We start from the raw sequence: 14,982 nt of genomic DNA on the forward strand, positions 1-14,982 counted from the left end.
TGGGCTGGACCCCTTTAGCTGAGGTCAGAGAGGAGCCCTTCAGTCTGAGAACTTCAGACAAAGAGGTAAAATAGGAATTTTTAATCTTGTTTAGCTTTATGACTGAGATGGGCTTGGCTGCTAAAGCTAAGTGCTTGTAGAGGCTGGGAGAATACCTGTAGGGGACAAGGTAGGGCACAGGCCTCCGGTGTGAAATGTGGGTAGGGCATGAGGCACAGAGTCTGCTCCTCCCCAGCACCAGATCAAGCCCCCCTGGGGGCCTGGCCTCCAGACCAGGGCCTGGCCAAGGAGCTGCTATTTCTAGGGGCCAGTGGCAGCAGCATGTAGCTGGGCTATGGGGCAGACTGAGGCAGGAAGCCCCCTGGGATTCTGGGGTCGGAACTTCAGGGCTCCATGCCAACCTGGCCTCAGAGTGTTAGGGTCAGGTCAGCCCCTCCCACAAAGCGGGACTGGACGCAGGTCACATGGGGCAGCTGGGCTTGGAAGCGCCTAACAGCAGCCATGGTTATACCGGGACACATGGCCACATCCAACACACGGAGTTGCTTGCATGCCTGCCCAATGGTGTCCAGGGTTCTGCGGGGAGGCCACAGGGTAAGTGCCTGCCCAGAGTGGGCCTGGCCCAGCCCTGCCCTGTGGCTCTGTCTGCTTGGTCTCAGGATGGACACTCACTGCTCGGTGAGCTGACTGCAGCTGGACATGTTGAGGTGCTGCAGCCTGGGCCAGGAGCTGGCGGCCTGGGCCCAGCCCTCGTCAGTGAGGCAGCTGCAGTGACTCAGTACCACGTGCTCCACGCTGGGGCAGCCCCGGGCCACAGCCACCAGGCCCCTGTCTGTGAATGCTGGCAACAGACTCAGTGACAGTCTCCTCAACTGGGGGAACTGGAGTACCTGCAAGGATGGGGGTGCAGGGAGGCTGCAGCATGGCACCAAGCCCAGAGGCCTGTCCCTCCACCTCCAGCCAGAGGAGTGGCTATGGGCAGCAGGAGTCAGTGAGGAAGGAACTCCCCCTTTTTCTAAGCAGAAAGGGGGTGGAGGGGCAGGCCCCTGGCTCCAGCTCCAGGGTCCTCAGCCTGTCCACACCTCAACCCCACACCTTGGTCAAGCTGGCATCAGTCAGCTTGCTGCAGGCTGTGAGGTCCAGCTCCTTCAGATCCTGCAGCCTGAGCAGGGAGGGACTCTGTGGCTTGGGAGAGAGCTCTTTGGGGCCTAGGCTCTGATCCTCCAGCTCTGGGTGTGGCTGTGGGAAGAAGAAGCACCTGCTGCTCAGGTTCCTCCTGAGTCTGGCCCCCAAGTGCTTCTAGGGAAACACCTGGGAGGGGCAAGAGGGCAGTGGAACCCAGGGGCTAACTCTCACCCCGACCCTGAGAGTCTCACACCTGGAGCCCTTGCACAAACTCCTCACTTGGCTCCCCTAAGCCTAGGAGCCCCCAGTCACAGAGCTCCTTGCACCATGCCAGGCGCAGGACTGAGAGGTGGGTGAGGTGGGTGCAGATGGCCTGCACACTCCGGCTGGTGAGGGCCACACAGGAAGTTAAGTCCAGGACCCTGAGGCTGGGGCCAAGTTCTGTGATCAGGGAAAACACCGAGGTGTCCTACAAGGCAAGTGGAGGGAAAAGCGATGGAGAGGTGGCTGAGTCACTAGGAACGGCCCTCCCCCACAAGCAACAGGGTGCTACCAAAGGAGTCCGAAAGGGAAGCTACATGGTCCCTGGAGGATAAGGAGGCCTTGGGGGTGGGAGACAGGAAGGAGGCTGCTGGAGGACAAAGGCCTGAGCCATGGCTGGGGCAGGAAGGAGGTAGATGGAAGAGCAGGGTCCTGCCCAGCCCTGCCTGTGCTCCCAGCCCCTGCTAAAGGGGTGGTCTGAGGCAGCTCTCCCACATGGTAAATTGGACCAGGGGTAGGTATCTGATCCAAGCTAAACCAATCAGATATGCTCCCTGGGGAACTTGAACCAGAACTGCAGGTCAGATCGGGGGGTGGGCACAGAGGGGGCCCCCAGAGCAGCTGAGAGAAGCCTGGTGGGAAAGGGAAGGTGGATGGGGGCAAAGAAATGTCCTTGTGCTTCCCCAAGCAATGTTGAGAGACTTTCAGGTTGGAAGAGCCCTGGTCTCACTGACAGGCTGAGGGGAAATCCACTGAAGACGGAGGGACTGACACAGCAAAGACAGGGATGCCACCAAGGGGGCCAAAACCCAAAAACAACCCACTGCTGCAGAGTCAATTCCAACTCATAGCAACGCTATCGTATATGGTAGAACTGCCCCATAGGGTTTCCAAGGCTGTAAATCTTTATGGAAGCAGACTGCCACATCTTTCTCCCACAGAGCTGCTGGTGGGTTTGAACCACTGGTTAGCAGTTAAGCACTTAACCACTACGCTGCGAGAGTTCCTTCCTAGAGGGACCAGCTGGGCTACTGCAGGGACTGGCTGCAGCTGGGAAATGACTTTGCTGGCCCCACATCATATCATCTCCCTCAGGCCTGCCAGCAGGCTCTCCCGACAGGACTACTTCTGTCACCAGCCTCCCGTGCCTCCAGAACACTGGTTCTCAGGGAGCCCCCCTCAGAGCCCCTCCCTGGTAACTGAGTACCTGCCATGAGGCATTATACCACCTTGTGTGTGGCTGGGCCACCCAGGTCTTTTGGCCTTCCCTTTACCTGGGCCCCACTGAGGGCTGCAGGGAATTGTACTGGCAGCAGCACAGTCTAGACCCCCTTCCCTTTCTAAACCGTGTCCCAAGTCCTATTTTCCCTACTCTTCCTTGGACACAAACACTACAGCTCTTCCCTGGTGCCACACGCCAAGGTCCCCCAATCTCTGGCCTCGGCCAGGAAGTAAATAGTGGTACGCTCACCTTGAGTGAGGAGCAGTGGGCCAGGCTGAGAGAAGCCAGTGGGGGAGGAGCTCCACGAGCTGAGCCCAGGGCACGGGCCAGTTCCTGCCCGCTCACCAGGCAGCACTCGGCCATGTCCAGGCTCCGGAGCTCCCGCAGGCCCCCCAGGGCCTTACACCCTGCCTCCGTCAATCGATGCAACTTCTTCATGCTCAGGTGCTGCAGGCGCTGCAGGCTGCAGCTCACGGCCAAGAGCACCCCGTCAGCAAGCTCCAAGCAGCCACTGAGGTCCAGGGAGATGAGGCCTGATTGCTGGCGGCACAGGGCGACCACAGCTTCTGTGGACAGGTCCCGGCAGCCGTGCAGGCTCAGCTCTTGCAGCTGCAGGCCGGCCACCTGGCCCAGGGCCTGCAGCGCCTCGGGCAGCAGGCCGGTGCCACTGAGGTCCAGGGCGCGCAGCCTACCTGCCCGCTCCTTCACAAATCGCAGCAGGTTGCGGAAGGAGAGGAGGGGGGAGTGGCAGGAGTTCTGGAGGCCCAAGGAGCCTCGGGCAGGGCCGAGCTCAAAGGTAAGCTGGCAGTAGGCCAAGGAGAGGCGCTCCAGGCTGGGGGCACAGCTGCTGAGCCGGTTGAAGCTGGGGTCGGCCAAGTCCCTCAGGCCAGCCAGGTTGAGCTCCCGGAGGCCGTGCAATGCCTCCCGGACCCGCTGGGCCGTCTCTGGCTGAGCCAGCAGTGTGCCTGAGGTGAAGAGGCTGTTGCAGCCACTGAGGTCAAGGGTACGCAGGGCCGGGCAGCCCAGGATCAGGGCCACAAAGGAGGCCTCTGTGAGGCTGCCCCCACCCAGGCACAAGCTCTGCAGGTGAGGGCCCAGGTGGTGGGCGACAGACTGCAGCACCTGGCGTGAAGCTGCCGAGCCATCCAGGTTGGTCAGGCTGATGCTGGAGATGCCCCTGAGACCCAGGCTCTCGATGGCCGGGAGGGAGGCCGAGGACACGGGGATGTTGTACTGCACATCTGTCTAAGGAACAGCAGCAGGCTGGGGGTTAGCCCTGGCCTCAATGGGAACTGGGCATTGGGTCTAGTGGCTAGAGTGGCAGGCCAGAGATTGGGGGCAGGTCAGGGAAGGGCCTTCAACAACAGGGACCTGCCATGGTGTGAGGTGTATGGTTGAGCGGGATGCGAGTGGGAAGAAATCAAGTGGAGGCCCAAAGGGAGAGGGCTGTCTGGAGAACAGGAATGTCAGGGATGGGCAGGACTGGATGCCCAGGGAGGGGCAGGGACAGGGTGGGGCACTGAGCTGAGCACAGGGGTGGGGGGTATGACCTGAGGAAGCCCCACAAAGCCCCCAAATTATGCTGGACCTCAGCGTTTGCACATGGAGGCCTTGAGACCTGAGACAGGCCCTCACTTACCACAACCTTCTGCAGCCCAGGTTCCAGAGGTCTGGGGTCAGGCAGTGAAGCCTAGGACCCCTGGTGGCCTCTGAGTATGTCTGAGCCACAAAAATGTTTACCCAAGTTTTGTGTGCTAAGTGAAAGTGTGCTCACACACCTGTATGTGAACTAATACGGGGGGCTCTGGCATTGAGCCCTGGATGCTCTATAGTTGAAGAAATCCTTGTGACCCGCCACGGTGCATCTCTGGAGGAGACATCTGTCCAGGTAAGAAAGGAGGCACCTCCCACTTCTGTGGGGAGGAGCTACTAGAAGAAATCTCAGGGCATCAGGGAAGGTGAGCACACAGTGAGTGGGTGGGAGTTGGGAGACAAGGTTGGGGCTAAGTTGTGGGAATAAATTGCTTGTGTAGGAATTTGGGGAGCCCCTAGCTGAGGCATGGTATTTATAGAACCTTCCCTGATCTTGTGCCAGAGGGAGCCAAAGGCAAGTTGGTATAATTTATGTGGAGGAGGGAGAGGAAGAGAGCTTGGCTTCTAAAGCCCCTGTTTCTCTGCCCCTAGCAGATGCCCGGGTTGCAGGCAAGTGGTCCTCAAAGGGGCCTCCCCTTTAAATGTTTCAAAATGATCCTGATTCAGGAAAGCCAACTAGCTGGACAACCTATCCTGTCAGGATAGCAGAAAACCAGCTAATGTAAGCTAATGTTCCCTGCTTGGATTCCACAGAACGTCACCAAAGGGAATGAGAAAAGTCAAAAAAAGATAATCTGTGCTCCTGGGAGATGCTTAGCGATGGGATTCTCCCAGGAAGGCAGACGGGACTCATTCTCCAGGTGTGGAGAAGCCAGCCCCAGCCTCTGCTGCAGAAAAGCTGCCAAGCGTGCCTGTCCTCACGGGAAGGAGGGCGTGGGAAGAGGTGGGGGCATCCCCTGCAGTTACAGGGGTCAGGGGTCACTGAGCTGGGCTTCCAGATCTCAGTCTAGGAAGGGGGCAGTGTGGGTGAGGAGCTTGCTCCACAGATCTCATGGGCAGTGGGTCAGGGGAGGGGAAGACAGTGAGGACGCTGTGAGGGCAGTGGGTAGTGAGGAGACACCCAAGGATCTGGGTCTGTCTCTCAGATTTGAGGACAGGTAGGAAAGATCCCAATGTGTGAGGTGGGGAGAGATGGGAAAGATCAGAGAGGAAAGGTTTAAGAAAGAAAAGGTAAAACTCGCCTCCAGTTGTCTTAAAGCCTGCTTGACAGATGATGCAACTTGATGAACAGAGTAAACTGAGGTGAGGGGTGGGAAGTGGGGAGTGGGGCTGGTTGCCGAGGCAGCCGGCCTTGGTCCTGCCACCTCCACCGCTCACATGCCGCAGCAGAGGCCCCGCACAGAGGCCCTGAGAGCCCTGCAGGCACCAGTTCCAGCAGCAGGCACTGGCTTCCTCCTTTCCCTCCTGCCCGGGGCCCTGATGCCAGAAATGCTCTCCCCTCCTCCTGCCTCCCTGTGGACAAGATGGCCACAGACACAGATGAGGGGGCACTGACAGTCACCTCCAGCCCCACATCTAGGGCTGGATGATGGCAGCAGAAGGTGGCAGGGCCGGGCCTGAAGACCTTCCAGCTCTTGGGGAGGAGATGGCTTGAGACCGCCTTTCTGCTCACTCCAGGCCCCCTTTTGTTTTTTTCTTGGTGGGGAGCAGGCAGCCTCTAAGATATCACCCAGGGACTTTACCCTGCTCCTGAGTCAGCCACGTGGGAAGAGTTATCATCTGGGGGGCACAGCAGCACACAGAAACAGCAGGGCTCCTAGGTTCTGGTCGTTGGCCCCTGTGTAGGAAACACCCCCTTCCTGGGCCCTAGATGCTTCTAAAGGTCCAAGTGAGGATGCCAAGGGCACCTGCTCCAGCTTTAGCCACTCCATCCAAAGAGGTCAACTGGGCCCAGTCTCCTCCCTCCCCAACACTGGCATCTTAGAGGGAATGCAAAATTACTGGGAAGATGCCCTGAGCTGGCTAAACCTGCCATAGCCCCCATGACTGAGAGAGGCAAGGGCTCTGTCACACCTAGTGAAGCTCCAAGCTGAGACTACAGGCCTGTGTACACACCTGGAAAACCATCCTCCATCTGCCCTTCGAGTCAATTCCGACTCACAGTGACCCCATGTGACAGAGTAGGACTGCCACATGAGGTTTGCTAGGCTGTAATCCTGGTGGAAACAGATCAATAGGTCTTTCCTCCCATGGAGCCACTGGTGGGTTCCAACTAACCATTGTACCACCAAGACCTATGTCTGTCTGGTCCAACAACGCTCTCCTCCAGAAGGCTGCCAGAGGCTATGTGCTCTAGAGAGGAGTTAGGCTTGGGGCCTTTACAAACATCCCAGACCTAAGCAGCTGGAGGGCGCTCGGGTTCTTGTCTCACAGTGACCAAGCCAGCAGCAGGCAACCAGGCCTCCCCAACTCTGAGCCCAATGAGCAGAGCCTGTGTGTGTGTGCATGCGTGTGTGTGCGTGTTGGGGGTGTTGGTGATACCTCTGTTTGCCTTCTTATTTGAGGAAAACCGAGGGTCAGTGTATTAATTAATTAATCCGGTCAGGTCGTGGAGCAAGAAGTCACCACCCCAATGTGCCTCACAGACTGACGGCAGCACCCTAACACCTTGTCCTGTGTGTATCTCCCTCTAGTGCACACACACTCCTTGGGAGCTGTGTGTCCCTCGATCCTTTAAGTCCAGGGCCCAGCACAGTGCCAGGCACAAGGCAGGTAGCATCAACATCTGCATAAGGTGGACTGCCTTCAGTGCTGCCTGCAGCCTTTCCACATGCCCCTTCCTCTACCCTGTGACTGTCCTACACCTCTCGGCATGAGGCACTGGCCTTTACGTTTTCACACTCTTGATAGACAACTTGGCCTCCAAGTTCACAGAGCCGGAAGCCACCAGGCAGGAACTTCCTCAGCAAACATCTCCATACTTCCAGCCTATCTTCTGTTTCCTCAGGAAGGACAACATCCTCCCATCTAAGGCCAAGCCTTCTGTGCTAGAGCTTGTCTCAGCCATCACCCTGGGAATCTTGCATCCAACATTCCACACCTCTCTCCTCCCTCTGGGAGCTCTGGTGGCGTAGTGCCTAAGGCATTTGACTGCTAACCAGAAGGATGGCAGTTCAAACCCACCAGCCACTCCAACTAGAAGGCTGGCGGTTCAAGCCCACCAGCCATTCCTCGGAAGGAAGGTTGGGCAATCTACTTCAGTAAAGATACTGCCTCTGGAAACCCAAGGAGGGCATAGCCATGAGTCAGATCCATGGAAGGCAGAGAGTTTGTTTTTTGTTTGCTTTTCCTCTCTCTACTCACCCCTCCTCTAGTGACCCACTGCCCTTAGCATATGAACACATTTGGCTTTTCTCCCAATTAAAATTCCTTTGTCTTACATTAATGGAGTTAATGGAGGAGGAACACCTCAGAAAAGGAGGGTGAGGATGGTTGCACAACTCCAGAACATACTCAATGTCATTGAATCGTACTTATACAAACTGTTAAATTGGTGTATGTTCTGATGTGTATATTTTCAACAACAACAGAAATGAAGTAAGTTAATTAAAAACAAAAAAAACAAACCCTTTGTCAAGCCCACCTCAACCTCTCATTACTTCCTGTTTATTTCCCTCCTTTCACAAAATGAAACTTCTCACAAGTGAGGTCACTCTCTATACTTCCTTTCTTCCCTAATTCACTCCTCAACTGACCTGGCTTTTGTCTCCAGATGCCAAGTGTCCCTGAAGCCTTAGGGGCCTCTTCTGGACGGGTGCTATTTGTTTTCTGTTTTGCTTTACTCATGGGATCTGAGGGTTAAGCATCCACTGGACCCTTTAAATCCTCCCTGCCTCTGACCTCTGTGCCCTCCACTTCTGGAATCTCCTCCGCCCCTTGGAGGTTTCTCAAACCTCCCTTCCATGCCCTCAGGCTGGCGTCCTCTCCAGGGACAGTGTCTGGCAATTCCTGTAGCTTTTCAGGTTTCCCTGGGGGATGTTATTCAGATTCCTGATTTTAACTTCTCATTCTTTATGACACCCAAATCTATATTCCATCACCCAGACCCTTCTCTTGAATTCCTGACCCAGAAATCCAACTACCAACTGGACCTCACCATCTAGATAGCTCCCACTTCAAATTTTCAACACATCCAAAATCAACTTTCTCTAGAGAGTGAGATCCATGACACTGGATGGGTAACTCCACAACAGATACTACTTATAGATACACATGTGATACATGACAAAGGAGGAATTCCAGGCCAGGTGGGGGTAGGGTAGGGGGATGATTATACAGAAATGGTGTTTGGGCTACATTTGAAAAACAACCAGTTTAGCTCCTTACCTCACAACATAAATCAAAGTAACTTTTACTCATAACAAATTAATATGAAAGATTCAGCCATGACAGATGGGAAAGATGAGTACATATCAAATCTGAGGAAAGGCAAGGGACCGCTAAATTTGAAGAAAAAAAAAAAGGATGTTCAGATTCAGTAACAAAAATTTCACTTCTGTATCTTGTAAATAAACACATATCTATAAGCAAATTAAAAGGCAAACATACTAAGAATATATTTCAATACATATACAAAGGATTAATATCTTTAATGTATAACAACTTTATACAAATAGATTGAAAAAAAAAATACTAAGACCCCAATAGTGGATAAAGGACATGAATAAACAAAAGTAAGAAACACAAATGGACAGCTCATCAGAAAAACTGTTCAACTTCAGCAATCATCAAAGAAAGAAAAAGAAGAAAACAACAAGCTATCATTGCTTGCCTTTCAAATAGCAAAGGTGCCTGCATTCAGCTGCCAGCCGGGCCATCTTCCTACACACAGTGGCTCCCTCTCCGGTCCGCTCTGCACTGCGGACTTCTAACACACCAATCCCATTGTGCAACTCCCCTGCTGCAAATCCTGTAAAGGCTCCACATCGGCCACTGGGAGAAAGCCCAAGCCCTGCCATCCAGCACACTTGCCCATTTGTAGTCTGAGCCTCTCTAGTCTCATTTCCCATCGCTTTTCCCTCATATGTCTAAGTTCCCATCCTGTGCAACTCCTTGTGTGGTCATTTCCGGAATGACTCCACACCTTGGTGCCTTCACCTGCACTGTTACCAGTCTTGGAAGACCACCCTTCACCCTCATCCTGTGCCTTCAGGAAGCCTTCCCTGATCCTGCCAGTGTCTTCTGACATCCATCTTCATGTTCCCGGAGCACCTGCTCATTCCTGTGTCACAGCCCAGAGCACATGAGATGGCGGTCATTCACATACTGTCTTCTCCTTCACTGGACTCTGAGCTCCTTGCGGGAGGGAACTATGTCTTATCCATCCACATAGTCCCAGCACTGTACCCAGAGCAGAGCTGGTACTCAGTAAATGTTGGCTGAAGAAATGAATGAATGGGTGGATGGATGATCTATGTGCAGGGCCATGAGCAAGCTGAAGTGAGAGAGAACTGAGAAGAGGCCAGGTGAGGGTGGGCGCCTTACCTCCCGAAGGGCATTCTGGGCTGCGGAGTACCAAGCCCGACTCACGAGGGAGGCCTCTTTCTGATCCGGCAAAGGCAGGAAGCTCAGAATATACGTGAGAATCTGAGGGAAAAAGGCAGGGAGGGCATTGGGGACTTTTAGTGCTGGGGGCCTTTGGAACTTACTGAAGCTGACAACATAGTGGGTGTGAGGGAACTAGAGCACTGGCTTCAAGTTCATTTTAGATCCTAAGCTGAACAGGGGATGTACTTTTCTCAAGCCCCCAGATCTCTTTATCGTGAACAAACCTTTCCTGAGCCCAGGCTGGGTGCAGACTTGGGCAACTGAGAAAAATCAAACTTGTTGCCAAGTCTGGTAGAAAGAGGCTGGGCACTGGGGCCAGATAAACTTGGATCAAAACCTTATGCTGTCAACTGATCTCCCTGAGCTTTGTTTCCTTATCTGTCCAATGGCAATTGTAGTGAGATTTAAATGGTTGTTATGAGGATTAAAAACTGTCCTAAAGTATCTTGCATAGTACCTAGAACATAGCAAACACCCAGTTAATGCTGTTCAGTGTCTCTAAACTCTTCTCCTTTCACAATCCAGGTGGGTGGTATATCACTGCTGTAACAAGAGAAGTTAAGATAACTCATAAACTGTTTTCATAAGACAGTTTTTTGAGTCCCCGCATACCTCTAATGAAGATCTTCTGGGTTCCCCATTACCCTCAGGATAACATCACTCCTGGATCAGTACTGCCAGGCCTCCACACTCACCTGGGCCCACTGACCCCAAAGCAATCCCACAAACACAGCATGTCTGTTGCATTTGGCTCATGTGGGCCTCTTTCCTGGAATGCCCCTCCTGGAAGCCTAACTTTATCAGCCAATTCTAATTTCCTTCTCTTCTCTGATACTGTACACACAGGAGGTGCTCAGAAATACTTACTGGACTGAATTAAGGATCGACACGGACCCAGTCCTCTACCTCTATTTTCACCAAAGGTTTGCTCAGGGAAGGGATGGGGGAGATAAAGCAGATTATTACTGAAAGGTGAGTGACTGGGGAGAACAGGCTTCAGGGACAGAGAAGCTAGGCAAGAGGAAGACAGCACTGATGGGGATGGGGACTGTCCATATTATAGCAACCCATACAGAGCAGAACTGCCCCACAGAGTTCCCAAGGCTGTAAATCTTCATGGAAGCAGACTGCCACATCTTTCTCCTGCAGAGTGGCTGGTGGGTTCAAACCGCCCACTTTTCATTAGGAGCCAAGTGTTTAACCACTGCGCCATGATGAGTTGGAATCAAGTGGATGGTGGTGGGTTTGGTTTGGTTCTGGGACTGTCCAAGCCCCCATCCTCAGGGGTGCTAATGAAGATTAGCAGCCTGTCTGAGCTGAGGTAAGATAGTGACCAGTCTGTCTTCTGGGGCTGAGCAGCCAACACAAGGAGCAAAGGAAGACAGCAAGCTTGTCCCCACTGAGGGGAAGGAGCAGTAACCTTGAGCTGAGATGGGGAGTGGCCTTTCTAAAGGGGCCAGAGGAGGCAGTAAATAAGGACAGAGTGGCCATCCCATGAACCCAAGGGATTACAAGAGATATGATTGGTCATCACTGGGGCCTATGGGAATAGAGTAGCTATCCTGTGGGCTCAAACCTAGGTGAAAGCAGGCCTCTTCTCTGTAAGGGGAGGGAGCACCATTTCAAGACTGATGGGAAAGGGCAGTAAGTCTCCCGTGGGAAGCGAGAGGTTTGATAACTTTCATGGCAAAAGGGATGGAGAGGTCATTCTAAGAGGCCACTAGGTCAAAACTTGTTATCCCTCCAAGTGGTCTTGCCACAGGCTAAGGAAACAGACATCCCATGGGCTAAGAAGCAGGGAACAGGCCTGTCCTCACTGAAGGAACTCAACAACCATACCTGGATTTGATAGGGGAAAGGCTGTGTCCCACCGCCAGGAGGCGAGGGCATTCATCTTTCAAGGTGGAGCGAACGGAGCGACCATTCCAAGAAGTCAGTGGGGATAAGATCTGTTACCCTTAGGGGACGAGGATATGGAACGATCATCTTCCAGAAGTGAGAGGGAAGGAGAGACCATCTCAAAAGAAGAGGGGTAGGAAGAGGGCCTGGCCTCGCTGAGGTGACACAGCAGCCATCGCCTGCGGCAAGTGTGGAAGGAAAGGATGGTCTCTCAAGCTAAGGGAAGAGTGCCCCAAAGACAGGGCCATTACCCAGAGCTTGCAGGTCCCGGGATCCGCCAGGCGGGTCGTTTCCGCAGAGCTGACTGGGCCAGGCAGCTGTCTGACAGCCCCTCCCAATAGCCCGGGACCCCGAGGGCGGGACCTGTGGTATGCTAGGCCTGAGGGAGGCCTCCTCTCACCTCCAGGGGCAACGACTCCGCCATCGCATTCCCAGCCGCCTCCGCCCCCGCGCGAGGCTTTCTGGGAAAGGTAGTTCCACCGGCTGTTGGGCGGGGCTTGGGTAGGCTGTGTACTCCACTTCCGTCCCATATGCTTACGACTTTGATACGCAGCGGAAGTACCTGTGCAACCGATGTGGTACTTACTGACTGCGGTTTTGATCGCTTTCCCTTGTTCTCTCGGCTGGGTGTTTTCGTCGCACCATGGCGGTGAGGAGGGTGGATAGTGTGGGGACTGCATCAGCAAAGCACCCACAGGGCCGGGAGACTGAAAGCAGAGGAAGGACATCAAGGGATGGCGGGGTCGACGGGAGGGGGGCGCCTTCCTGTGTCAGGACTGTACTAGAACAAGCCGGAGCGGGGTGTCAGCCTGGGTAGGACCGTACCAGCTAGGTGCCGAAGCGGGGCGCCTTCCTGAAGCTTGACAGTGCCAGAGCAGGCTAGAGTTCTGAGGGGTCTGAAGAGAGTGGTCGTTAGCCCAGACCCGCACCAGCAGAGGCCGGAGTGGGGTCCCATTTAGATCGTTCAGGAATCTCCCTGGAGGCGGCGTTAGCCTAAAGCTGGATTTTACCCGGGAAGCTAGAAGAGGTATCAGAATGGGGTTAGATTGTTCCAGGCCAAGCAGAAGGTGATCACAGCTGGGGGTGCTTTCCAATTCCTAGGCAGGGTGAACTGGAGGTGGGATGGACATCCCAGGAATTATACTAAGTATGAGCTCTGGTGGAGTAGTGCCTAGAAGGCTGGCAGTTCAAAGCCACCAGCCACTCCTCAGAAGGAAGACTGGGTAATCTACTTCCATAGTGATGCTGTTTTGGAAACCCAAGGAGGGGTTGCTATGAGTCGGAACCCATTCCAGGGCAGTGAGTTTATGATCATCATAGGGACCTGGCTGAGGTGTGGTGGACCTCTGTGACTAGTTAGGCTGGTGGGGGAATGGGAAAGGCCCTGGCGGAGGAGGGCTTTGACAGCATCTCACCATCCTGCAGCCCAAGGGCAAAGTGGGCACGAGAGGAAAGAAACAGATATTTGAAGAAAACAAAGAGACCTTGAAGTTCTACTTGCGGATCATACTGGGGGCCAATGTAAGTCCATGCCCCCGTTCCTACCATCCCCACCCATAGTCCCACAGTCCTCAGCCCTATTTAGTGAGGTGTGGTGGTGACAGCCAGAGCTCCAAAGGAAAACGCCAGTCAAAAAGAGATGAGGCTATGAGTCCTAGCTGGATCTGAGAGCCCTTCTCACCACAGACACATGAGGGCTTCTTTCCTGGGCTGGCTTGGATGTCAGAAGGGAGTTTGGGTACTCAGGTCTCGGGGAGCAGACCCTTTCTCCCCCAAACCCTGTAAAAACCACTTAGATCCTTCTACAGCCTGACTCAGTTCTCAGTGTGTATGTGTGTTCAGTAGGTCAGCAGATGTCAGAAGGGAGTCTGGGTACTCAGGTCTCGGGGAGCAGGCCCTTACTCCCCCAAGCCGTATAAAAACCACCTGGATCCTTCCACAGCTTGGCTCAGTTCTTAGTGTGTGTATGTTGAGGAGGCCAGCAGTTTGGGAGTGGCTCTTGATCCCAGACTGATTCTTCTGTTTGCTTACAGGCCATTTACTGCCTTGTGACCTTGGTCTTCTTTTACTCATCTGCTTCATTTTGGGCCTGGGTAAGTGTCCCCCATCCTGCGAAGTGGTGCATAGGGTCAGTGGCTGGCCTTTGACATCCTCATCCTTGCCCCGCAGGCAGCCCTGGGCTTTAGTCTGGTGGTATATGGGGCCAGCTACCACTCCATGAGCTCGATGGCACGGGCAGCTTTTTCTGAGGATGGAGCCCTAGTGGATGGTGGCATGGACCTCAATATGGAACAGGGCATGGCAGAGTGAGTGTCCCCCACCGGCGGCCCAGGTGAGCGGCCCCAGGGCTGGGGCTCTGGGGCCCAGATAGCCCAAGACCCACAGCTGCCTGCAGCTTGAAGACTGTAGAAGGAAGCTGGTTGGGGCCCATCTATTATCTCTGGCCCTTGCAGCCTCCCTTCTATCCACAGGCACCTTAAGGATGTGATCCTATTGACAGCCATTGTGCAAGTGCTCAGCTGTTTCTCCCTCTACATCTGGTCCTTCTGGCTTCTGGTGCGTGGGGTCCCCAAGAAGGGGATGGAGCATCCAACCCCCCATCTTCCATTTCTTGAGCCTGGTTTCAAGTCACCTTCTCTTTTCTAGGCTCCAGGCCGAGCCCTTTACCTCCTATGGGTGAATGTGCTAGGCCCGTGGTTCGCGGCAGACAGTGGCACCCCAGCACCAGAGCACAATGAGAAACGGCAGCGCCGACAGGAACGGCGGCAGATGAAGCGGTTATAGTCATTGGCATTGTGACCACAGGCTGCTAGACCTTGGGCAGCTCTATCGGGCTGCATGGCCTCCATGCCAGGAGCATTGAGGGCCTTGTCCAGGGATCAGAAATATAAGATTGTGGAATAAATGGCTTAGAGGTGGCTAATGGCTGTGTGGGTGATGACGAGGGGCAGGACAGGTAGAGGCAGTCTTTTGTCATTTTCCTCCCTCTACAGAACCAAGAAGCTCTTTTGGCATAGTGCCTAAGACAGGCATTTGACTGCTAACAGAAGGTTGGCGGTTCAAACCTATCAGCCACTCTGTGAACAGAAGACTGGGCAATCTACTTCTGTAAAGATTACCGCTTCAGAAACCCAGAGGGGGTCACTATGAGTCAGAATCAACTCAATGGCATGATTTTGGTTTCGTTTTCTACTTAGTGGGAACTTTGAGAGAAGAAATAGTTTTGTAGATTGCCTAAGAAAACTTTATTTTGCTCCATAAATTTAGGGAGCTCA

At 54.0% G+C, this 14,982-nt stretch overlaps 2 protein-coding genes across 2 annotated transcripts; one reads left to right on the forward strand and one right to left on the reverse strand.

The window, feature by feature from the left end:
• Positions 1-407: 407 nt before the first annotated feature.
• Positions 408-12,131, reverse strand: LRRC29 (leucine rich repeat containing 29). The gene is made up of 6 exons (XM_007940245.1): positions 12,108-12,131; positions 9,746-9,847; positions 2,858-3,148; positions 1,096-1,239; positions 673-890; positions 408-576 (listed from the first exon to the last, which is right to left on the reverse strand). Exons 1-6 carry the CDS (start codon positions 12,129-12,131, stop codon positions 408-410), a joined length of 948 nt encoding a protein of 315 aa, XP_007938436.1.
• Positions 12,132-12,350: 219 nt separating this feature from the next.
• TMEM208 (transmembrane protein 208) lies at positions 12,351-14,491 on the forward strand. Its single transcript, XM_007940389.1, has 6 exons — positions 12,351-12,356; positions 13,133-13,228; positions 13,741-13,800; positions 13,877-14,013; positions 14,179-14,263; positions 14,354-14,491. The coding sequence occupies exons 1-6, from the start codon at positions 12,351-12,353 to the stop codon at positions 14,489-14,491; spliced, it is 522 nt and encodes a 173-aa protein (XP_007938580.1).
• The last annotated feature ends 491 nt before the right edge of the window (positions 14,492-14,982 follow it).

Source organism: Orycteropus afer, unplaced genomic scaffold (genome assembly GCF_000298275.1).
Source record: "Orycteropus afer afer isolate SDZICR_OR568_19922 unplaced genomic scaffold, OryAfe1.0 scaffold00067, whole genome shotgun sequence".
In the NCBI taxonomy this organism is placed as follows: domain Eukaryota; kingdom Metazoa; phylum Chordata; class Mammalia; order Tubulidentata; family Orycteropodidae; genus Orycteropus; species Orycteropus afer.